Source organism: Etheostoma spectabile, chromosome 20, assembly GCF_008692095.1.
Source record: "Etheostoma spectabile isolate EspeVRDwgs_2016 chromosome 20, UIUC_Espe_1.0, whole genome shotgun sequence".
Classification (NCBI taxonomy): domain Eukaryota; kingdom Metazoa; phylum Chordata; class Actinopteri; order Perciformes; family Percidae; genus Etheostoma; species Etheostoma spectabile.
The window spans coordinates 7,126,595-7,152,633 of record NC_045752.1 but is presented as its reverse complement, the minus strand read 5'-3'; the positions used below and the strand labels follow the sequence as shown (position 1 = coordinate 7,152,633).

Below are 26,039 nucleotides of genomic sequence, written 5' to 3'. Positions count from 1 at the left end.
TGGGCTTCCTCCGCGTTCTGCTCTGCTCTCCTCCTTCTGTTCTGTCGCCACCATTTCTCCTACCCTTCTGCTGCATTCCTGCTCTCCTTTTCACAGTCTCCACTCAAACACACCTGCTCTCATTAAGTTCAGGTGTCTCCAATTGTCTTTTCCTGAGCTCGTTAAGTCTGAGCGACAAAAAGAAAGGGGGGAGGAGCTCCAGTCTTGTCAAGATAGACACAACCAGTCCATGCAATAAAAACTATATTAAAGCCAAAACATGCAACAATAAAAAAACATGCAGACACCTAATAGCAAAACACATGCAATAAGTCCAAAGGAATCACAGCAACACGCATGCAGACATATTAGCAATACAATCCACTTTTGACATATATATACTATAAAAGATCATAACATAACAAATCAATAAATAGTAGCCTAATAACAAAAAATGTGTTTCTAGCTTTTGTGTATTGCTAATATTACTCACTGTGATAAATAAGTAATTGCATTGGGTTAGTCACTTCATTCATTCTCTTGTGCTTTGTTCCCAACCAGTCTATCTAAATTATGTTGCACTGATGCAGTAGTCCAAAATGTGCCTTCATACAACCACTGTGTAGTAAACGTAAGTTAAGTTTGCCTCTGATGTTACCGGTTAGAGAGGTGATGAAGTCTTTCTTAAAAGGTATTCAATTTCAATTGTGAATTGCTGCATTTACCCTGATTATAGAATAATAATAGACCCAAGCTACACTTCTATTAAATCCTGGGCCATTAAATTTCAGAGATGAGTGCAGGCTTTACTCTGCATATCATGGATTACTATTATATTCCAGTGTTTACATTACATCCTATTTGTGTAGTGTCTGTGAGCATGAACAAACATAAAATGGATGAGAGAATTAGTGAATGAATACATTTCTACACTACATGTTTTAGAGGTAACATTTCACTTTCAGTAAAACAAAAATGCTTGTTGTATACTTTAGTGCACACAGACAGGCCTGTGTATGTGTGTGTGTGTGGGCTATTCTGTTGGATGAGCAGAATAGTCCGTGGCATTATTATCCTGGCTGTTAGCACGGTGACCGGTTATGTAAATGACAGGTTGTAATTTCATCATCCTGGCTCTGGTACGGAGGATCAGAAGAAACATCCGGATAGAGACTAGATGAGGCTGGAAGGACAGAGGGCTGCAGGAAACATTGCCAAGAACGATGGGAGAGGGAGAGATTTAGCTTTAGGGAGGCGTTAAGGGTAGGAGGAAAAATGCTATGAGGTAGGAAGAACTGAAAAATCAACTGTCAAAATGTTTATACACAGGTTTTGTTCGTTCAGTTTTATTCCATTTCAAATGTGTAATCTGTTATTTACCCAGGGTTATAAAGCTTTAGACAGGTGTTGCTCACACATTTATGTAATTAAACAACACCCATATACTATGATTATACTTGTACTGCAGACCAAAACTTATGTAACAGTGTTCCAATAAAAATTGCAGTTTATGACCATGAGGAAGGACTATCATGGGAAGATATTTTAATGGACAATAGCATTAAAATAAAAATTAGTTTCCATTCAGTTCTATACGTGTGCACAACATAATTCTGGCCACTAAACCCCTGTCACAAAATGTTCAATGCACATTTAAACACATTACTATGAGGTAGGTTTTATCTGCCCTCACTCACTGAATAATTTAAGCAATGTGTGCTTGTGTTGAGCATTAAGGACTCGGTACCTTTGGTCTGTAGAAGTGCTCTGGCTTTGAGCTTTGGTCCACTTTACTCACACCAGACAGATAAAAATGTCACCTGATTCACTTTATAAAAGACTGTATGGCACTTTATTAAACATGTTTTGTGTGTATTTACAAATATACTGATTAATGTGTTAATTTACTACTGTTTACATTTGACATTTCCAACTTAAAGTTGTACTCTAATGCAGTCATCACTGCTTTACAATGATTTTTTAACATGCCTGCCTCGTGATTTGTTTGCTTAATTAACACTGTAGCAAGACAATAGCGGCACAGATAGCAACAATGGATTAAACTCAGCAATGATTAAAATGAATAAATGCTTCCTGCCCGCCTTTTCTCATCACTGTCAGGGTTTGTTGTTTAATTTGCTGAGACAGGAATCCTCTCTGAACACTGATTATGCAACCGTGTATATTCTCTTCTATTTTCCTTGCTCTGACAGCCGTTTAGACTACAAATGAAACAGAACAGAGTACATGACATTAAATCAGAGTACATTGAATTACTAAAAAGAAGTAACACTTTCTGTAATGATACACTTATATATAATGCAAAACAGATGAGAAAAAAAGGTTATATATACTGTACATCAGCTAGACAAGTATGTACAACAAATTGTGTGTAATATCTGTAAAATGTGCCTCAAAACTCTACTTTCTAAGATTCCTAAATCTTAAAAGCTTGTGTACATCTTGTGTGATGTACACATGTCCACAGTGTGTGTGTTCACTGAACAAATTACTGCAGTGGGGTGCCGTTACTAACAAGCTCTTTTTAAGTGCCATTTCCTGGTAGAACAGAGAGTCTTTTCTTTTTTTATAACACACTGTCGTTATTCCAGGTTCTCCAGAGACAGATGCCTGGAGCCAGAAGAAACTGGATCCTCCACTCTCCTTGCAGCCAGTAAGCTTTGCCCAGGCTGAGCTAGTTTCAGATCTCTGGCTGACGCCTGCCGTTTGTTGGAGACAGACTGGCAGGCACAAGCCACTGTTAGAGTCCCAGGGCAGGTTGCGACACACATTGGGCAGGTTTAAACCATAAGTCCAACTCTTAGTATACTGTTATTTAAAAAACTGTTTTCATTCAAAACAAAAAGCAATTACATCCCTAAAATAAAAAAGCAGCTGACTAGGAATTTACAGCCCTACAACTATTTACATTTACAGCTTTGCCAATTCTTGACAAGATTTCTTCTCAATGAGTTTAAAGTGCCTTAAAAAGGGTTTTGCACTGCAGGTCAGGTTCTGTCTCTAGTTCAAAATCCTAGATCAGTATAGACCACTTAAACATCTGCAGTATAACGTGTCATTAATAGAGCAGTTTCTACCCCAACCACAAATGCATTCATACCTATTAATGGTGATTAATGGTTTTAGACAACTGCAGTTAAAAAACAAACAAGAATAGACCAAGAGGGGGGGAAACATTGTCCTTGGAATAAGAGGTTTTATGGGGCTCTATAAGTCCTCAGTTCCCTTGTTGGTTTCCAGAATGAACAAATGTTAAAAGTTATAAATCCCTAAAACAGTGCCTTTTTTTAATCCTCAGGTATATTTGGGCTAGTATATCGTCATGTGGAAATATTCTCAGTTTGCACAAAGCCACAAGTTTGAGTTAGATCCAGGAGAATAAAACCATCCTCTCTTATTGATAAAATCCATTGTGTGATGATGTACGTGTCCAGTAAGCATCCTATGCTGGTTCAGTTCTTCTGTACACCATACAGTACTTCCATATTTCCATGTGGCTTCAGTCTGTTAGTTTGTGTACATAGTTGACAGGAAAGGTCCCACTCCTGGATGGTTCCCCCTCTATGTGACCAACCTGTTAGTTAGAATGTAAATAGGGAGAGTTTTCACAGTTACAGAAAATTAAAGCAAAAAATACAAAGAGTAAAACAAAATATATAATACTTATCAACATTATACAATACTTAAACATTAACTTAAATAAGTGGTTTAATAAGTTTTAATAAGTTTATTGTAAATATACACATGTGAGGTGGACATGAAAATGCAAAGTACATTGTAAAGTTGCAGTGCAGTTACGGATCAGAAGTGAGCACATAAGAAAAGTTAATGTTATATACTTCACTTGCTCTTCAACATTGCTGCCCAAAGGAGAAGTGGACAAAGACACCATAATAAAATCAAGAACTTGTAGTTACACTTACCCACCAGTGGGGGTCATTAGTTGCCGTGACCACAATAATCTCATCTTTGAAAAAGGCAAGCTGCTCAGTACTGACTGCTCTGCAGTCCACTAAAGCCTTGACACGCTTCTGATGTGGCCTGCTGCCAGAAACCTGCAGGAGACATGTAATATATTTACCAGCAAATTTATATTGACTGTAAAATCTCCCAGGCTTTTTTTTTCCTGATTCTCCACAGAAAAAAAGACCTGTGTAATTGAAGATTGTGACATGGAGGACTTAAACGATAGGCTGAATGCAGTAGAAAGAGGGTTTGTATGTGATTAATACCATAGCATTCCTGCGGGGTCGTGGGACACAGCTCACAGCAGGTGAGGATGGCGGTGCTGGAGCAGGAGCTGGGGCAAGGCCCGGACTATTCCCCACTAAGCTGCAGTACAGCTCCTCCTGGCTGCCCACACAGCTTGGAGACAACACACCACACTTCCCCTGGCTGCCTGCTCCACTGCTGGTCCGGCGATACGATGTGGTCTTTTCCGAACTAAAGGGTATGACAAGTCACATAACATAACAGTGATTGAACAAGGCCTCTGTCATATGGAATGTGGAGTTGTTTTTTAACACGTATCAACTGCGGACAACTGGATAATCCTTTTCATCTGTGTAGTGTTAAAGATAGTTTTAGGAAATAGTGCTATTTGAATTTTAGTTTTTAGACATGGCATTAACTTGATCTGAATTCTTCCATTGGCTTTTGTCCCATTATTTTTTCTCATTGTAATGCTCTTATTAACATGGAAAAGTGGATTGCCTTGCTTTGTGCAAATGTTTTTTTTTTTTTATTGAAAACAACATTGGCATATAGCATACTGTAGAGTTCAATGAAAAAAATACTTTGACGAGGGGGCAGAGAATTGGTATCAGCTGTATGCTTGGCCATGAAGTGGTATTTCAGACTGGACGTGCTGCCATGATAGCGCAGTTCACAACGACAAAACACACAGATCACTTTGGTCTTGTCAGTGGAACCATTTGGCAACTTTTAAAAAAGTAAACTTTCCATTCAGAATCTTATTGGCATCCATTTCGGCGTCTCGCGTCGCCATCCACTCAAAACGTAATGTTATTACTCTTTGGCCGCCTCACAAGCCCAACCAAGTGTGTGCGGCATGCCTGTTGTTGTTTTTTCTGGTCTAGCTAGATCCGGTGTGGTGTTGTAGTTTTTCTAACATTACTAGTTGTTGAAACAGCACGTGAAAAAAACCTTCAAAGTTTGCTAGGCCCAAAAAAATGTCAATCTTGCGATAAAAAGATTGACACTGTTAAAATGGGTTTGCGTTAACTCCATTAATATTGTGAGCATTAGTTTATTCAATAGTAATGTTTAATATGTTTGTTTGTTATGCACCATTCACTAAAGCAAATTCCACATAAGTGTTACTTATTGTAGCAATAAATCCTTTTTTGATTCTGATTCTGATCATGTTAAAAGGAATGTATAGCAGTGCTGTCTCACCTGACAGGCACTATGTGACTCTGAGAGGATGTTGGTGTGACACTGCTTTGAGAGCCAGAACTAGCAGTAGGTTGGCCGTCCAAGGTCTGCCTCTGTCCCCTGGGCAGAGCTCCCTGTCCATGGGGAGACCTGGGTGGTCTCGCACCTTGGCCTTGGTTTTCTGTGTTGGGGGAAGGAGGGCTATGTCTCGCCTGTGTCTGGGGACTGGAAGAGTGGGAGGGTGGGTTAGAGCAGCGTCGTGGAAGGGAGTTACCATCATGGGGTGTGACCGAAATCTGTGGGTCCGAGCGACCTGTGGAGGAAAAGAAAATGTCAGAAATAAGAACAACTGTACATTGTGTGTTTACACAAACTAACTTAATTAGGTCATTCATTTATTCAATAAAAAGTGACCTAAAATTAAACTGTAAATGTGTTTTCTGAACTGGCACCATGCACTGGCCGTGGAAGAGCATTTTATTGTATTGTAAAATATAATACCTTCAGTATATCAGGAAATTATAAAAGTGTGGACTAGACATAATCTATCTGTAAAGTGTCCTAAGATAACTGCTGTATAAATAAAACTTAAAAAAATTTAAATTTAAATTGTAAGGCCATGCAGATAAGCCTAATAAACAACAGCTCACCTCTCTGGATGGATTTAGCTGGCAGTGGTGGTGGCATTGATGCTCCAGAGGGGGCGCTGTTGGCCGGAGGATTTCTGTATAGAAAGTCTAGATTCTCATATGTCTGACAAGGCCTGCTTCCAGCATTACCATTGGCACCATTACCCATAATCCAGCGGGCAGAGGAAATTCCACCACCTCCATTTAAGGACTGAGGAGAGCGGGTTTTGGGTAATGGGCTCACCTGGAAGAAAGTGGAAAGGAGCACAAGGTTCATTTCTAGTTCATCTTCAATTTCCTTTTTATAGTTAGAAGAGGAGATTGTAGTGGAAAACCCCCTATAATGTTCTATTCCAAACTTTGTAAAAAGCTTTCTTGGCAGATAGACAAAGTCAGTAATGAGATTGGCTGTGTATGCATTGTTTACCCTCTCATCAAGGTCATCCTCGCTGTCATAAAACTCCTGAGACTGTGTCTCCCACATGAACTCCACGTGGATCTGAGAGTTGAACTTCCCACTCTGGGCCAGCTCCAACTAAAACACACACACAGGAGCACAAACACTCAGAATACTGTCATCCACACATTACCACATATCCTGTAACACACAAATAATATTAGGAATCAGCTAGGATGCAGTAACTGTGTACTTGGCTCTATCAAACCAACTACATTTATACTGCTTTGCTGAAGTAGTTCTGCTTGTTGTTTGTTCTTGGGTCATAGTGTTGTGGGTTTAGGTACATATAAAAGATTTCAACACACAAATCCCATTCTTATGTAATTCTGAGAAGTAAACATAAAACTCCCTCCTGACTGGCAATGACCAGTCATATAAGTGTGACCTTGGGTTCAGCAGATGTTACGTGAAAAAAAAGAATAACAGTTAGGAAAGAGCAAAGCGGGTTAAATGAAATCAGTGAAAGAAAAGTCTTCTGAGTCCAGGGACAACCCACACCTCTTATTCCAGATTTTTTTAAAAGATCATCTCAACGAAAAATTAAATGAATTGAGCCAATAACTAAATAGGGTGAATTATAAAGCTGCTTATTTGTGTAACCTTTTTCAATTGCCACAAAATAACCCTGTAAAAAAAGGTTGTGCACAATAAAACAGGACATTAAACAAGGCAGGTCTGATTCAGCAGGGCAGATGGCCGGTAAGAAAACAAAACCTGTTTATAAGTGATACACACTGGGTCCTGATGAGGATAAGATTTCTTGTCCTAGTAGTGAGTCCTTAGCACAGCTTTGCTGCACGGGGAGTTATTTCAAGATAGTATTTCCAGCTGTGGAAGTTGTCTTGTTTTGTTTCTGGAGGTGGCATTTTAATGTTGTAATTTGATTCTTCTGTTAAATCTACCTCCTGACAGTGTGTGTTCTTTGAATTTATGAATTAAAGAAGAGAGAAAGTGGGGTCTCACCAGCTCCACACACTGCGCATGCTGCAGCCTCCGTGCAATATCAAGAGCCGTCTCTCCAACAGAGTTCACTATTTAAAGGAAGAAATGGTTAAAGTATTTATTGATTGCACTGGGTGAAATAGAGTAAATAGAGTAAATGTACCTGTGTGTAGGGCTGCCTTTGCTTTGAGCAATAATTTGAGAGACTCTGGCTTGTGGTGCAGGACACTGTAGTGAAGAGCTGTGTTTCCTTCTGCTGTTTTTTTCTCCAGACAGTTGCTTTAAAGTAAACATACAGCATAAGCAGATGGTGTTAAATGTTACCAACTTCCTAAGCAAGTCAAATAATACTGATCAAGAGCTTAATCCTCTTCAAGCAAAGGAGATCATATCATACATGACTATTTGTCAGTGTCTGACCTGTTCTGGCAAAGGAAATCCACCAGCGCCAGAGAGCATCTCTCCTCCAGACGCACAGCAAGATGGAGAGCTGTCTCTTTGATCCCCTTAAACAGGAAGAAAAAAAAGCACAAATGAGGACAAATTGAGGACTCTTAAAAGAGATCGTCAGTTTTTTACAAAATGTTTTTGCCAAGTTCACTGTCAGTCAGTACCTCAAGTGGCTGCATTTAGTTTCTGACAATCAAGTCTAAAGATTTGCAACTGGAATATGCAATTGGAATACCAGAGAAGGAATGTCAGAGGCTGACTGGGAAACGTGTTTGTGTGTTATAAATTGAAAACATGCCTATAGCTTTAAACACAATCTGTTCTTGTACAGTGCAATAGGAGGGGCAGAAGAAAGACATAGAGGTGACTACGTAATTCAAAGAGCTTGTCTCACTTGTTCTCAAGAGACGTGAGCTCTGACCTAAAAGCTGAAATAATAAACAAGGGCCAACACACACACACACACACACACACACACACACACACACACACACACACACACACACACACACACACACACACACACACACACACACACACACACACACACACACACACACACACACACACACACACACACCACACACACCACACACACCACACACACCACACACATTACACACATTACACACATTACACACATTACACACATTACACACATTACACACATTACACAGTGAAGTAAGCAGTGTTACACAGACTGCTTATGCTGAGCAGGAAGTGTATGACAGGGAGGGTAGAACATGATTAAAGACAATAAAGACAAGGCGTTGAGGAGAGACAGCAGAGGCAGGGAAAACAAGATGAGTGGGTGAAGAGAGAAAAAGAGGGGAAAAAATCAATTAGAGGTCAGAAGAGATGGGACGGCCTCTGAATGCACACAAGGAAAATTAACACATACTTCACATACTGTAACTATCCACACAACTCCTACATACTGTATGCTGTGCCATTGTTATCTATTCTATTCTTATCAATTTCAGTCACAGTTCTAAAGTGACAGGAACATGTTAGTGGCTTTTTTTTAAACATTGCACAAATATATGTCTTGCTGTAAAAAAGCCAGGTGGGCGGCCTTGTCCAAATGCAGCTATCATTTATCCTAAATGTATGACATACGTGGGAGTTTAAATCTGTCAGAAGATTATATGGATTTATTACATGCATTATCACCCTAACAGGACCCATTTCAGAAAGAGATGCTGGTGTGGAAATCCATGTGAAGGTGTAAATCATTCTCACCTGTCCATCAGGTAGTGTGAGCGGTTTGGAAAGGTCCGCTCCCTCAGCGTAGAGCTGTAGAAGAGAATTGAGGTCACGACTCCTCACAGCGTCATACGGCCGGCCAGGGTCTGCTTCTTCTCTTCGCAGAACATACCGACGCTCAGCGTACTTCGACACAATGTATTCCTTTCTGGCATTCCTGGTTGTTAAGTAAACACATATTAAAGAAAAAATACAATAAATATAAATCACCAAATTGTTGTTTATTTCTTTTGAACAATCAAATTGTTAGTTTAAAAGTAGTCAGGGTCTCACATGTCACTTTTTGGCAATGGTTTGATAGAGTCATTTGGAAGGCTCGCCTCCATGATGTCATTGAATCTGGTGTTGCCAATACTAACAGCCAACTGAAGTGACACAAAAAAGATGAGACATAAAAGCATTTCAATAAAAGGCAGATGGTACCATAATTTAATGTGAATCGGGTGTTTCCATGTGTGTATTTAGTACCAAAAGCTCAGAAGTGCTCAGTAGGTCCAGAGTGAGTGACTGGATCCTGGAGTAGTGGACACCCAGCTCTCTGTGGATGCCAGAGCACTCTATACAGGTCAAGATGCCCAAATTGGTTGACAGCCATGTTGGATCTGAGAGCAAAAGAAGTCAACGGACTGTTAGAAACTCAAAACATTATTAAAAAAAACAGCTTGAACTAATCAATGTTTAGGAATTACGTCACACTCATAAAATATATGAAACTGGTTAGAAAATATTATCATTTAATCTGATGTATTTCCACATTTATTTCAATTTATTTCTGCAATGATTATCAACAACAATGACTGGCTGACCTGGTGCTCCACAGTCAGCACAGGCCTCGTTGCCAGGCATGTGTCGAAGCTCGGCGATGATGGCTCGGGAGAGATCCTGGAGCCCGCTGTCCTGGAGGTGGAGCTGGTCTCCTACCAACGCTGTGTTGAGAGCCTCCTCCTTACTGTTCTGCAGCACTGACACCCAACTAAAGTACAGGTGCACAGACATACAGAAAATAGTTAGCCACAGAATTTGTGGCACCAAAAGAAAGAAAAGGAGTTATCGTTTCAGTCGTTTTCCAAGAAGATCAAAATTAGTCCACTATGTGTTCATTTAGTTTTGCTCAGTTGTGTAGTGATAAGCCATCATCACTCTCACTTTCTCTGTTCAATGAGTTCTCTACCACCCAGACTCATTCTGAACTTCATGTCTTTCATTTCTGAACCTCTGGTACTTTTCCCTTCAAACCATTTCCATCTCCCTCCGTCCCTAAACTCACACAGCAAAAAATCTGACTGGAGGCCCATACACAAGGGAAGGGTAAGAGACAAAAAAACCACATGCACCTCCCTCAATTCCCACATCGCCAAAGTTCCCTTGCTTGCTTTCTGTGGCTGGAAAGAGAAGTCCCACCCAAAACCAGCTGGACCAGGGTTCTCCTATTAGGACAGCATTTTCTTTCTGCATCATTAAGTTTCTCTCCATGTTTGGGCATTGTCAGCCCCGTTTGTTCTTCACTGCATAGATCATCTGCCTATTAAGACCTCCGTTTTAATACACAATCTTTATCTTTTTATTTTATCTTCTTAAGTACACTTCTCTTTATTCTGAGTGCTTATTTCCCACACAGACCTAAGCTTAAATAAAGGGGCATGACATGTAACAACTTGCTTACACAAAGAGAAAATACAACAGGTAAGGAAGTGACTACTACAGTAGCTTCAACACTTACATCATACACTCCTGCTCATCTTCTGCCTGGAAATGGTATGTCCGATTATCTATAAAGAAGATGACAAAATAGTGGTTAGACATTGGCAGTGCAGAAAATAAACAAGAATAAACAGGAATGGCATAAAAACACACCACTTTGTCACGTCACAACAGTTCACATTAATCATAAGGAATCTTTGGCACTCACCCCAAGTAAAATGTATCTGATCCCAATTAAATGTAGGGACCAAACAGGCAAACTTTCACACATCTGCACTGCACATGACTCTTTAAAGTCTTTAATGAAGATATGTGGGGTGTAAAGTGTTACGAGTCAAAAGTAAGTAATGAACCTACGAGTGACCAGGTCAAAGGTCCTTCTGTCCTCTGGGTTCGGGCGCACCTGACAGGTTAGTAGGTTCAACTTGGCAGGAGGTCGGTTGATCTGAAGACAGAAACAGATGCTAATGTCAGCATGCATTGGAGAATTTGGACGGACTTCAGATGACACTTTGATCTGAATCTAAATGCTTGGTAGCAGTCCATGTGTCCTCACCGTACTGTGGGAAATAGTCAGGCAGCCAAATTTCACTCCACATTTCCTCTTCTGCCAAACCTTCCTGATCCTGCAGGATGAAATGTCCAAAAGATATACAGATTTTATACACAAACTACTGACATAAAAACATCAATCTGGATGATTTCTATTAGGTGCATTAAATGATAAAAACATGTATCCTTAAGTTGGGACATGGTGATCTACACACTGTGCTGGCCCAGCTTGCTCCTGTTCAGAGTGCTTCAATCTAGTTTTCATTATCTTGATTGACTTAGTTAAAAATGAGAACATGTTCTGTTTTGTGTCAGTGGCCATAGGAAGGTTTTGCCCCATCTCCCATTCATCCTACTAAACCACATCCCCTCTTTTTATCACACTGTAATCTAGCTGTGTGTGTGTGTGTGTGTGTGTGTGTGTGTGTGTGTGTGTGTGTGTGTGTGTGTGTGTGTGTGTGTGTGTGTGTGTGTGTGTGTGTGTGTGTGTGTGTGTGTGTGTGTGTGTGTGTGTGACCCAAAGACTGGACCCATTTTGTTAACCAGTCTACCAATAAGTTCCACAGGAGGGGCCCCTGCTTGAATCTTCATCACACAATAATGAAGACCAGGTGGGGTAGAGAAAGTTTGAATTCCCCCTTCTCTCTCTCCATGCCTTACTTTCCTACTCTTCACCCAGCTCTGATCGCCACTGCCCTCTACAGCAGTGCTTATTACTTTGAAAATTGCAACATTTGTTAAAATATGAACATGAAAGTAAACCCGAAAGTTATGAAGGAAATAAAACACGTTCCCATGTTATATTACAATATAGCATGTGTTTTCAATTATAATACAATACTTGTATTATAAGTGCTTATGGCCTGACATTTGGACACTGTAACTAATACTTTTACACACCCATCACTCTTCTTGAGCAGGAAGCCAGATTTTTCTGTCCCATACTTCTTGTTGCCCTGTGGTTGGTGGATGCTATACCCGTTGCCAGAGTTCTTCCTGTTCAGGTACTCCTGGGATACAAACAGATATTTAGGACTTTACTTCAAAAGCTTCAAGCTAGCTCTGAAAAACAATTGTGGCAAGACAAAATAATCTGACAGCATTAACTAGCAACTAAAGCCATCTGCCCTTGAACCTTTTAGAACACACATTTTATTTTCATAATCACTAGTAGAAGATCTAAAGTGTGCTAACTCAAAGTATGCATTACAATGCATTTTGAATAAACATACCTCTCTCCCCTCCACTTGCAGAAGTAATCTAAGAGAATCCCTCAACTGAGTTAGTTGTTTTACCTCCTCGTCCTGATCAAGACGCACCTAAAACACATACACCATAAAAATCAGTTAGTTCAATTGCAGCAATAACAAATTGTGAAGATGTGAAGAACATGTTTATTTGTTCTCCCAAGCTAATTTGATCATATTTAATGTTTTTTTTTTTTTATCTGTTCCAAGAACTGGGTGTGGGATGACAATACATCAGAGCTTTGTGAAATGGCCTTAATAATGCAGAACAGAGCTCACTACTGGGGTGTGTCGTCCTAGGAGGTTGTGCTTTTGTATTAAAGCAGCAGAGTGGCCAGTCTTACATGCAAAATAAGTCAGTTTAACTGAAATATTCCAGCATTCTTCCTGGGAGCCATAACACAGATTCATCTTCTTTTTCTTTTTTTTTCTTCTTGAGGCTGAGGTCTGGCATGTCTGAGCAGGTCTCTGTTTTGCCATTGAAGAACCAGAAAAACCTCTAACGATCCTAGTATCACAGTAAACTGTTTCTGTTCCCTGTTTCCAGGGCTCTATCCAGAAAATGGACTGGAAACCAGTTGGAGTGGTTGGAGAAATAGGTGTGCACCAGGGAAGGAATGAAAATAAGGGATGCTTTCAGTTACATCTTTTGATATAGAGGGAAGTATTTCTGGGAATATAGTCCAATAAGTCTCTGCCTGTGGGTTCAGCTGCGGGGAAGTTTCAGAGGAGGGGGGAGCAACTGAGGTTTTGGCTGTTGTGAAGAGTAACAGAGAAAAAGTGCTATAGGAGTCAGAGTCACTAAAACACAATGTGATTTACAGTCAGAGCTTAACTGTAAGTGACTTCTGGCTCACAGTTTTACCTATTGTGAGCAATGTCTGACAAGTGAATGTGGATGAATGTGGATTGGGGGTATGATAACATCAATATGTTTGTGCATTTTTTTTGTGATAACATCAGTTTGAGTCAGTAAGGCAACAGCAGTTAGTAAAGACATTAGATGACTAACATTTTACTCTTTTAAACACTGGCTGACATAAATTAGGTCTTTACCGTGTGAACAGAAGCAGCAAGCTTCTCAATGAAGGGAGCAAGATTCTCTGCAGCTTTCAGCCCATCCTGAAAGAAACTGAGAACAGGAAGAAAAAAAAAACTAATGCTGAGTCATGGTGGTACTTCAGTCCAAACATCCTAGTTCACACCAATCAAAACATCACTTGAAAGCTGTATAAGCAACTCCGTTCCTACATAAAACACTCGGTATGATTAAAATGGGTAAAGGGTTAATAACAGTAATTATAGCTTGTAAAAGGAAAATGAAACCAAAGAACCTCAACTTTTAAACAAAATCTCTCGCTGAAACCCTGAGGTAGAAATCAAATCCATAAGGTTTTTAGTCCAGGAAAAAAGTAAAGAAAATATATCTTGTTCTTTTTCACATCCAGAGCGAAATGGCAACAAGGCAAAACATAGTCAAGGTGATGTTGGCTAAGACTGACCTGAGCTGGGCCTGGAAATATTTGATGAGACTCTGGAGAAGATCAGGGCCCTGACGCACCTTGAGTTCCTGGATCTTCAAAAGATACTGAAATAAACACAGACCGTTAAAAGCAGCTCCAGAAATGGCAGCTCTCCGTGGAATGGCCAGATGGATCCACTAATACATGAAAGCTGAATATGAAAATGAGGCATCAAATAAAGCCACCATATTTCAGTAGCCGCTCATCCTTGACTACACATCTTTGATATCCTGTTTTGAGTATGTTTGTAATATGTGGCTCCTTGCTTTTTAGGATATTAGGATCATATTTTTAAGGTCAGTCGCCTTATTTCAACTCTCCAGCCATTTGGTGAACCCTGAAACAGGAAAAAGTCATCCTTCAAAAAAAAATGTAATAACATATACACATAGTGCAGCCTTTGTTGTAAATAATTTCCATTCTGCACATATCCTCTGTGTGGAAGGAATGACTACATTGTCTTTGCTCAATAAAACACAAATCTGAATCCATCTGTCTCTTTTTGTAGCTGAAGCAGAGACAGGCTCAGTGAAGTGTTTCTGTCCTGTGTATACTCATGTGAGCTTGTGTGTGTTTTTTCTAAAAGACTGAGAGAGACGGAGGGGTGGAGCAGTTTGCAACAAGTAGAAGTTCCATTTTCCCTGCCCCTCCGCTTTGTCTTAACAGCTGGTCTCATTCAGGATTATACCTTTTTTTCAGAGTTTTCTCCAGCTTTATGTGCACTAACACACTACGCTGAGACTACAAAACCTGTATGTAATAGCACTGCCAGTGCATTTCACAAATATTTCAGGTGTGGGTCATGAAGCATTTTCATCTGCCTTTGAAGTGCACTTTCTAACGTGTACGACCAATCTCTACTGCAACTCTGCAAGACGCAACCAATAAGCTCATGTTTGACTTTCTAAAAACACATTTCTTCCATCCCAGGAACTACTGGAAAGATGCAAAAGGGATCAACCCTGGCCATCCAGTCAGCCATGGATGGAATATGGAATCCACAAACCAGGCCACCCATGTGAAATAAATCACCTCTTCAGATAGGGGAAAGGTGTCTGGCTCTGGTATTTTGACTGGCACTAATCCCTCACCTCACACATTTGCAGCTGAAAGGTCCTTCTCTCTCTCTCCATGTCCTCCCCTCCGTCTGATCCCTCTGTCCTGATCATACCCAGCTGCCTGGTCTTCTCCTTCCTCTCCTTCTCTAGCTTCCCTCTGATGGGGGAAGGGAAGGATAAGAAAAAAAAATAGCAAAGGAAAAAATTATATCCTTAGTCATTTATGTGCACAATCTCCTTCACAATTCTTAAATTTGTCTGATCAACTCTATTTCTGTTGTGATTAACTTTTTTGAGAATTTGAAGTCAGATCCTGGCTGCAAAATGCAATGCCTCAGTTTTATTTAACAGCAACAGAATGGAGAAAGGCCATGGGGAATGAACTATTATCATATTAACCTCTGCTGTTATATCAACATCTATGACCCAGTAAAAGACTACCAAGAACTGTGAATGTGCAACATGATTCTCCTTAGGCATTAAACATCTGTCTCCGGCTTCGGTTTCTTTTCTCTCAAGAAGCAATTAGGCTTAATTGTGAAGATTTAGACTATAATCACACAATATGCAGCCATATGAATTTGAGGTAACAAAGTAAGTGCAAGTGTATGGTTCATTACATTTTTATGTCATACTCCTTCCAACTCTTCTCCATCTGTTTCTTGAGCTCCTAAAAAGAAAAGAACAGAACAGAACAGAACAGAACAGAAAAGAACGGAAGAGAAGAAAACAGAAGACATGATTAAGAAAAGTGTTTAAATGACATGGCTAGTAGTCCACATCCAGTCAGGTGAAGCGGTCTCGACAGTACTGGTTATTATCTGTGTAGATCTGGGTAGAGCCAGACAGTTCATGCACAGAGACATAATTACTCACATTAAGCTAACTAGTAAGCTATCTGGCTGAACAGGATTTCAGTAGCGCTTTGCCTTCCTTCAGAGTAACAGTGAAGCAATGTTCAGCTGTCGAATCCACAGACTAAGCATTGACAGTAACTTACAAAAGCATTAGCCTGACATTACTCACTAGTCGGCAAGGCAAATCAAAAGAGTAAATACTGAGCAAGACAGATCGGTTCAGTACTGGAACATAGCTTGGTCTTAATCATTATTATCATTATTATTATCATCTGCACAAACAGCTTAATCTTTTCAATATTTTAGTAGGCTACATCTACAACACAGAGACATAATTACCTGCTTAAAGAGGAAATACAACTAGCAATACATACATTGATATAATTTTAGTAAAATACTAGATATTATATATATGTATATAGTCATCGTTTTGGGATTCAACTCCAATGTTATCTCCTCTCATCCTACATTACTATCTCTATAGATGGTTGATAGAGATAGTAATTTGCTTTATATTGGGCTGTTGCTGAGTAAATGGAAAAATTACTGCAATCAATATTGCATCAATATTACTTAGAAGTGTTTCTCAAAAGGTGTGTGTAAATTGGTGAGAGCGCCTATAATAATCTCCAAATCATTGTCACATTATCAATGTCAAAAAAACTCTTTTTCAGTTTTGCACAGTCCTTACTTATTGATCAGCCTATAGGATATCTCTCTAGGTGACAGCATCATTACAGACTGTATTTCTGCGGTTCAAGTTCACAAATTGAAGATTAACTGTAAAAAATCACAGAACTACGATATAACTACAAACCCCCAACTACTCGGGGCGCCTTACCATGGGCAGCCCACTCACTTTGTCATCTCTCCATTTAGTGCATATATATGTACTGAGCATGTATGTGTAATTCTGGTCTGTGTGTAATAACAGAGTGTACATTGTAATTTCCCCTTGCGTGATTAATAAAGTATACATCATAAAGTATACATTATTATAACTGTGAAATGTTATAGAAATATTGTTTAAAAAAAAGGTAGGGTGGATTTTCCCTTTTAGGCAAGTGTTGTCTCTCTCCTAAAACAAGTGATCATCATGTGTATAGCAGTTTAGCCAGCATATATATTTGTATTTAATGAATTTGTCATAAAATCTGGACTCACTAGTCGGCTGTCCCGGAGTTCTGACTTCAGCACATTTTCCAAAGGAAATGCCATGATGTTGTTGAGGTTTTGCACCTAAAAACATGTAAAAAGCAAACAAGTTAAACATATCCCACATGTTTGCCTACAAGTGCTGTTCAGTTGCAGTGTAAGCAAACACTCACATGCACACACCATTCTATACACTACTATCTCCCCATGGACCCCCCATTTCTGGGAAAGAGTGTTGATAACTCAAAAACATGGTGATTCCGTCATTTTGAACTAGTGATTCATGAAAAGACAACACGGGCCACTAATCTACAAGAATTTGTGATCCAAGGGGGAGCATGACACAATGACTTTTATTACTATTTGTGAACTGAACTGAGTCCATCTTGGATCTAGCATAAACACAACAGGTTGCACTTTAGAGTAATACATTATTATCATAAAGCCCCCGACAAAAATGCATCACTTTTTCCACTTACGCATGCAAATGTAAATGTAAATGTGCTGTATTTTATATAGCGCTTTTCTAGTCATAACAACTACTCAAAGCGCTTTTACATAGTACAGGATACATTCACCATTCACACACATTCATACACTGTGGCCGAGGCTGCCGTACAAGGTGCCACCTGCTCATCAGATAAACACTCACACACATTCATACTCCGATGCGCGGGGGCAATTCAGGGTTCAGTGTCTTGCCCAAGGACAATTCCTAGTGGGACTGCAGGGCCAGGGATCGAACCACCAACCTTCCAATTGGCAGGCAACCGCTCTACCACTGAGCCACAGCCGCCCCTGAGCCACGGCCGCATGCAGTAAAGTTACATACATTAACAACGTATGTTGTCAGACAGCAGGATCCATGGATCCTGGCGGATTAGCTGCACTCAGCTCTTGACATAAATAATGTCCAACTATTTCCGTGAACTGACTGCAGAGCTGGCCGTCATAAACTGACACAGCAGCCTGGAGACTGGTAAGATTGTTTTGGTTTGCATCCAAAAGCTGAGGTAACTAATAGATAATACATTGAGTTCTTCTGACACAGGGAAATACTCCCAAAGTGTCAACACATGTAGACGACAGATGACATGGATCAATGCATGCATTCCTGTATGAACACTGGGACATTGTGATAAGTACGCAGTTAAACACACATGGTATTTAGTGACACGCTCAGGATGATTTTGCAGTACGGCCCCCTAAATCACACTCCTTTTAGTCTTTTGGACCCACTTCCTCTGTAAGATCCAGTCACCCCTGTGAGGCCTTGATTGACACACATGGAGATCTGGGATGAATTATCATCGCCATAGAAACTATCAGTGGGAGGGTTCTGGATGGCTGCAGATTTTAGAGTAGTGGTGCGAGCATGCAGCTGTTAAAAACCTCTTTCCTTTGTGCATTCATACATATATGTGGGTGCACACGCTTTTTTTATGCTGCCACAATTAACACTTAAATACATCCAGCATCTTATGGGAGTGATCTGGATATCTTTCACCTGCTGCTGTTTTGAAATCAACAAACTTAATTTTGCTAATTTACTTTCCTCCACAAAACTTTCAGATTAATTTGAGACATAATCTGAGTATTTTAGAGCCATGTAATGGAACAGCTTCTCTTTCCTGTTTTATTGTTGTCTTTATTTCTATTCATTCTCTATCACACACAGCTGTGTGTGTGTGTGGTTCGAACTCTCTAGTAAAGACAGATAATTTCAGGAAGCCTCTCCTTTCCCTCCACACTCTTCTCACCATATTTTTGAAGAGGGCTGTGACCTCTCTGGTGAACACAGCCAGGTTAAGGAAGCCTGTGGAGACTTCGTTGTTGTCCTGGGTCAGGTGGCTATTCCCCAGGTTCTCCAGCCCCTCAACATACTGCTCCTTGTTGTCCACATGGGCTGAAAAACAATACACATGCACACAGTGTGAGTATAGACAGACAGTTAAAGGTGACTCAGACTTGATTTACATGTCGGGAAAATGTTAAGAAGGCCGATTGATTTGCCCTGTCGCAGTGAATTTGTGAAAGACAAGCATGTGGGATAAATTAGTAAGGGTTTCCATCCATCCTGGACCAGGAGACAGGCTAACGTATAGAGACATGACCTTAGTGGGCTCTCAGTCTGTTGAATTCATGTGGAAAAAGGCTGATAGGCTGAAAAGAATCTGAGCTCCGACTGGCACCACACTGGATTGCATTTCACTAAATGGGGTTTTGGCCTACAGCTATTTTAAAGTAAGACTTAGATGAGGATATCAAATAAACAAAAGTTACAATTTAAGCCCCATGTAAATAATCTCTTTCAATCAACAAAGATGGGTTCCTGATTGACCTGACTTCTTAGTTGACTTCAGGAAACCCCAACATTAAGACAAAAATATTCATTTATATTTGTGGATTAACAATTTAAGGAAGTAGTTAAGGAACATATGGCATAGACATGTCCAAAGCAGACTAAACTCACAAAAGCAGAAATAAGTAGAAGTAGTATAGTAAGTTAATACCTTCTGCTCCAGTTTCCACCTCAAGACAAACATAAAATTGTAAACTGACTGTAGCTGGGAGACAGACACAGTTGTCCTCATTGGATGAGGAGAGGAGGAGGGATTGAGGGATTGAGGAGACAAAATTGAAGGGGAGCAGGAGAACTCAGTTGTATGGCTCCGCAGTCATTAAAACAAGCATTATAACAAACAACATGCATACATCTATCAAACAACAAACTGCTGAGTCACAAAGAAGCTGAGAGGATAATTTTACAGCTAACCTTTAACTACCAGATACCAGCGGAGCAACTCAACTCTTTTACTCCTCTGCCAGAACACACACAGACTCGCAGGCCACAGCATCTTGGCAGAAAGGTGGTACTTAGCAGTTTATAGGAATAGAGATTGAAAGAAGATAACATCTCACCGTGTGTGTCCGTGTATGTTCGTGTGTGTCCGTGTGTGTCCGTGTGTGTCCGTGTGTGTGTGTGTGTGTGTGTGTGTGTGTGTGTGTGTGTGTGTGTGTGTGTGTGTGTGTGTGTGTGAGAGCACTTCTCTCCAGCCACAATATTGCTGCCAACCGTATCTGGTTGCCTAATACTGGGCAGCTGGCTCTCTGAATCAGTTTTACTGAAAGCCTAGAAACGGGAAGCAGGTTTGTAAGAGAGCACAGAAAAAAAACTTCAGGATATGTTGTGCAGTTCCTCTGTTTCTCCCGTGCATTTTTGAGGGGAGCACTCATCATGCATTTACTTCTGATAGGTCCAGCGCAAGTTATGGTGTCATACTGAAGTGACACATACACACTCAAAAAAACATTTAGTGACCCAATAGATCTGTTAGGTCACTGTGTAGCACCTTGTGGTTGCTGAAACCGCACATACCATTTGCTTAAACACAGACACAACAAAACCATACAGACTGTATGGATAAAAACACAATCACTAAACATCCCACGCACTCCAGTCCCAAGGGCTTCTTAATGTCATATTTAGGCTTGTACAATTCATTATGTGGAGGCTCTTCTATGCACTGAACAGCTCATTCTGCTATAATAAAGGCTTTACCTTCACTTAAAAACTAAATGCCAAGTTGCCCTCATGCATCATTTGTAGGGACAGACACCCTTCTTCATGGATTTTGTAAGCAGTCAAACGCTCTGGACAAGCTAGTAAGTAGACCTTGAGTTGAAATAGTTTTGTCAATCTACCATTTCCAACGTCAAGAATGAACTTGGAATTTCAGCCAACATGTATAAGGAGTGAGTCCTTACTGTGCTGTAGATCCTAACAGCTACTGAGCCAGCTGAGCAAAGAACATCCCCTGATTAAGTAAACAGTTAAAAGTTCTGGAAAAAGCTAGTAACTGAGCCTTGAATTGAGTTTGTTTCCTTAAACTAGTAATGTATTGTGTGAATGGGACTATATTAGGTAGTCTATATCCTCGACGTTCCACTTCCGGGATTGCTCCAGTGCAGCTTCCGCCGGATGCAAGTATTTTCGCTGATGTCTATTTCCTTCTGCTTTCTTTTTTGTTGGAATTTTAAACTCCGGTCAATATTTGTCCAATCTGAGCTCTCTCAAGCACAACTAAAACAAGTTTTGAACATACACGTTCCACCAAAACAAGTTCCTTCCAGAGGCTATTTGCAGCGGCTCCGTGCAGAGCTTAGCGTCACCCATGACAACTGAGACTGGTTTAAAGAAATGCCAATTAACAAGAGCACATTTTTTCTCCCATCCTGGAATGCTATGTGGACTAGCCAGACCCTGCTCCTCACAGGGCAAAGCGAGACTCAAATTAGGTAACCCATCAATACTTACAAAGTCCAGAAGTGTGTATGGCTTTGATTATCTTCTTCATCCTCTGTAGAGTTGAGAGGTCCATCTCCAGAAACTGCAATAAAGCAATGAGATAAAGATAGGTGTGAAAATTAAAAATCATGAATAAAATAAAGACATTTACATTTTATAATACCTTCAATTGATAAAGTGAGTTTTTTTACAAGCCTGGCTCAACAGCTGTACATTGCTGGAATAAAGCAGAAGTGTTGTCGCTTCCCTGTCCCACTCCTCTCGCTATCTCCGCGATTCGTGCTTAGAGTCTCCCAGGATGGTTGTGATTGATTTGAAAAAATACAAAAAGCCAGATCCCTTTTCCCCTGTCCTAGAAAAGATAGGCAGTGTAGCTAGACCACACTCCAATAACAGTAGGTTTAAGCAAGATACACACTGATGCAAATATCCTGTAAATCCACTGTTGCCATACACTAATCTGGCTCATTGATTTGCAACGTTGTCTGAAATGGCCTAATAATACACCCACACATATCAAGGGATAACTACATTATTAAAAGCTGCACAGGAAAATCTTGTATGATTGGCTAATTTCTGTAGTTTCACACTCTTATCATGAAACCCAACTACTTTTCTCTGTCAAACGTTCAGATTATGTGTTACAATCTGTCATGAATGCAAGAATTACTAATCAATTATGCCAATGTTTGACTTGTCTACAGTAGGTATATGTGTGCGATTATTTATGCTCAATTTTCTCACAGAGCATGACTAAGGCGGACAGGTGAGTCATCATTTGCCAGCAAAATAATCGTCTGTCTTGCGTCATGTAAAACCCCGAATGATGTCAGTACATTTATTTCACTTTTCAAGGTTGAAGGCACACTTTCTCACACTTTCTCACAACACATGATGTAGACAAAATACAAAGTCACTTGGCTTCATTGTAATTGGACAACCATCTCCTACAAACCAAAAAGGTTTGAAACTACATCCTGTTTATTCTCCTCACAGAGGCCAGTTGTTTTATTGAGCTAGACGTGCAGTACTTCGCCTATGTGCCACTAGAAATAGCAATAATGAGCCAGTAATCTAGACTAAACAGAGACTCTGCCTTGTTAGGTGGTGTTGTTTATTTGCCTCAGTATTTCCCAGTCAAGTCCACTCCCTGCATATAAAATTTACTAATTAAAAGGTGGCATGGGTGTTTTATAATGCGACCCTGCAGACAATTGGAAAGTAATTTAGTGGAGACTGGAGATGGGAGTTGCTCACTGCCGCTGCTATTGCAGTTTCCTTATGCTTGGTAAATTGGTTGGCAGACAGGGGATAAAACGTGGCAACAAGCTGGTGCAGGTTAACAATACACTCTGTGTTTGTTGAATTTTGTAAAAATAAATCAGGCACACAGACAACACACCTGTCAGTCAAGACAGACAGACAAACAGACAACACACACATCCCTTCTGGAGAAAGTAATGACCTCCACCCGTAAGTGTACTGATGTTGAGAAAACGACAGTGTCTTTTAATACAAAGCCTTTCTGTGCCAGTACGCAAGGTCGTATTCACCTGCTGTTAAGGTGTGTGTGTGACTGCTGCAGCAGTGTATGACTACCTGACATCTAATCCTTATTTACCGCATTAACTAGCACAATGACTCACCTGCAGGACAACCACAGTTTTTAATTTTTAAATAGTATTTAATGTTAGATTAGATTTGATAGTATTTAACATAAGATAAAACTTTAGATCTGTTCCCAAAAAAACTTTATGGAAATAACATAAAAGCCCATTACAGCTTACAGCTATAGAAATTACACCATTCTTTAACCATGTCTTTCTCCCTTTATCCTGGCCTCTAATCAGAAGTAATAAGTAACAAGCAGTCGAGATTTTGTAGGGGTAAATGGTGTCTCTGTCTCCCTGCCTGCAGCCGTAAACCACACACATGCCCACACATTACCCCTAGCCATTAATCGAGCTTGTCCCTGCTGAACAAACTAAACATAATAACCATAGCTCTATCTATAAAGGGTCTGTTGCATTTACATCTGTGTGTGCATCTGTCTGTCTGTGAGCACAAGTGCAGGGTAACATGTCCCTCCCAAGAAGAGCTATTCCAGCTATGTATTTTCCAGTATGTCATGGCCATACATAAGGATATCATCCCAAGATAAATAGATCAGACAGCTGTGTAAAACTCTTTAGAACCCCTGGACTCTGTTGTCCCCATCTCTGCTCAGCATTCAGTTTCTAGTCAAGAAAGTCTTAATGAAGAACTTTAATGTCTCCCAGATGTTTAAGACTGCATTTTCGAGTCAAGCATCAACTGGAGTAAAATCTCAGGATACATCTGGAAACAACCATAGCATAGGAAACTACAACATCTTCCCCCACATGGTGTGCATCTCATTTTAGAATAAAATATCCTCAGTTTCAAATTTGCAATAGCAAAAACATTGTGATTCAAACTGACTGAAGCCATCTTGGGTTACAGTAGAACAGTGAACCATAATGTCATGTCGCAAGGAAGACAGACAAGGAAGAATCGACTTGTGTGCACACTTAGATTATTTGTTTTTTTGGCAGAATTCACAGCAGTCATCCTCTGAGAACATATTTCAAACAAACAAACGCACACACACAGACCTCAAATAGGCCTTGAGCCAAAGTGCCGGTTAAAACAGAAAAATGCACTTACTTGGCCTTCACAGACATGATCGCAAACATAGACAAACGTGCATGCACGTTTTCACTCACAAAAAAAAACAATGCCTTATTCTGTCAACGAGGGTTCTCACACTTTTTTCTGGTTTGTCTGATGTGTGTGTTCTGTTTATGTCCAATCTCAGTCTGACTGCCTTGAGGGGGAAGACAAGGCCAAATAAACTCTCTGTATGCTACATTACCTCATGTAACCTTCACTTGTCTGCTGAATCAGGCGGGTCTGCATGTGCTAAAATCCAGCCTTTACTGGAGACAGTACATACCACAGAACTTGACAAGCAGTGGCAAATAAGCCATTTACCAGTTATTGTCCAGTTCAGAACCAGAATCTTAGCCCCTTAGCCTAACAGGGCCAGAGGTTAGAATAGCACCAGGTCAACCCCAAATCAGCACACTAGATAGCCTATGCAGGTCAGAAATGCTAGTTTGTGCTCACACAAACACATTGCACCTGCCCCTCTGTAAACGTATCCCGTTAGCATTAAGTAAGGCTACAGCTTTTGGAATGAAATTACTGTGTTGTCAGAACCTGGGGCAAAGTCTTGTCATGTTTATATCTGCCAGGAAACAACGTTGAACAATTTCAAAGAAACTGTTTAACGACATAAAGGTCCGTTTTCACAGTGCTGGAAAAGCCCTATGGTGTATGAGTCACAAAGCTGTCACCTAAGAAAAGTAAGCTAGCTAGTCTACAGGTGAGTGTAAAGACGTTCTTTAGCCAGAGCTAGGCTACATATGATGTTTTGACCGATTTGAACAGGTAAACAACAGACAAAGGTGCATATGTCTCTCTGCACCGCCTCAACCCCTCCTCCTCCTCCTCCTCCTCCTCCTCTCTCACCTCCTCCACGGTTGAAACTGTGGTACGACAGTCACTCATTTTGGACTGAAAAGTTGAAGTCCCCGGCGAAGACAAATCCTCGTTTGTCAGGACCACGAAGTCCGAAATGCTTATTCGCTCTGGCATGTTTCGAGCGAAACGGGTCTTACTATCACTAAGGAGAAAAGTTAGCCAAAGTTTCACGCTCGCATTTTATTCCCATTTGAAGAAAAGTCAATAGCTTACTTCCCCATTATGTGCAAAAAGGCAACTGCAAATAAAACTGTATTCCTCTGAGTGATGGTCCCTTAAAGCGTCTTTAAGTTGGAAAGTTGTCTGAAAGCGGACTTGTGTCCTGACTGACTTTGGGCTCCACTCTGCGAATGTGTGCGCGTGGAGGTGCGCCAGCGCGCTATTGTCCGCCCAGTGAGGGAGGGAGCAAACTCCATCATCACGTGGGAATGTTTGTGCTTTCTGGCACTCTGCAGAGAGAAAAGAGTGTGTGTCTTTGCCCTCGTCTCTTTCATTCTTACTTCTCATTTCTATGCAAACTCCAGAGAGTCTGCAGTGTGGTCGCCATGGATATGCATAATACCTCATTCACAGACTAAACTGAAGGGGAGGAAGTTCAGTGCAGTGAGGCAGACTGGCATAGACCTACAGTTTATCAAGTATCACTAAAATGTTATAACTCAAAGCTCTGATGTTTGACCAAGAATGTGTAGTAGATGAAAAAGGACTAAGTTTGGTATGGGGCTTTTACACAAAACACAACAGAAACACATGCAGTAGCCTACTTGCACACATTCATCACATCTCAAGCAAGGCTTTCACAGATGTGCAATGCCCTTTAATCAAGGGTTGAGAGGTATAACACCCCCTTTTGGCAATCCCTTTGGCTTATGCCGCAAAGCTTCTTCCTCTTCCTTTTCATCTCACAAAAAGACATTTTTCATTGAGGG

General features: G+C 40.4%; 1 protein-coding gene across 3 annotated transcripts; it reads right to left on the bottom strand.

Moving 5' to 3' along the window:
• Positions 1–1,384: 1,384 nt before the first annotated feature.
• Positions 1,385–25,507, bottom strand: asap3 (ArfGAP with SH3 domain, ankyrin repeat and PH domain 3). Of its 3 annotated transcripts, none has more exons than XM_032500281.1 (26): positions 25,099–25,507; positions 21,556–21,628; positions 18,993–19,143; positions 17,247–17,316; positions 15,846–15,895; positions 15,259–15,382; positions 14,147–14,232; positions 13,701–13,776; positions 12,630–12,716; positions 12,298–12,407; positions 11,402–11,471; positions 11,203–11,290; positions 10,865–10,913; positions 9,951–10,117; positions 9,613–9,746; positions 9,418–9,509; positions 9,121–9,301; positions 7,849–7,934; positions 7,592–7,707; positions 7,450–7,517; positions 6,454–6,561; positions 6,048–6,270; positions 5,419–5,710; positions 4,233–4,443; positions 3,924–4,055; positions 1,385–3,574 (listed from the first exon to the last, which is right to left on the bottom strand). In XM_032500281.1, the coding sequence occupies exons 1-26, from the start codon at positions 25,222–25,224 to the stop codon at positions 3,500–3,502; spliced, it is 3,045 nt and encodes a 1,014-aa protein (XP_032356172.1). In that variant the 5' UTR covers positions 25,225–25,507; the 3' UTR covers positions 1,385–3,499. The 3 variants fall into 3 exon arrangements, with proteins under 3 accessions (XP_032356172.1, XP_032356173.1, XP_032356171.1); XM_032500282.1 differs by having other exon boundaries at positions 3,928–4,055; positions 17,247–17,321; positions 18,998–19,143; XM_032500280.1 differs by having other exon boundaries at positions 17,247–17,321; positions 18,998–19,143; positions 25,099–25,506.
• Positions 25,508–26,039: the final 532 nt, after the last annotated feature.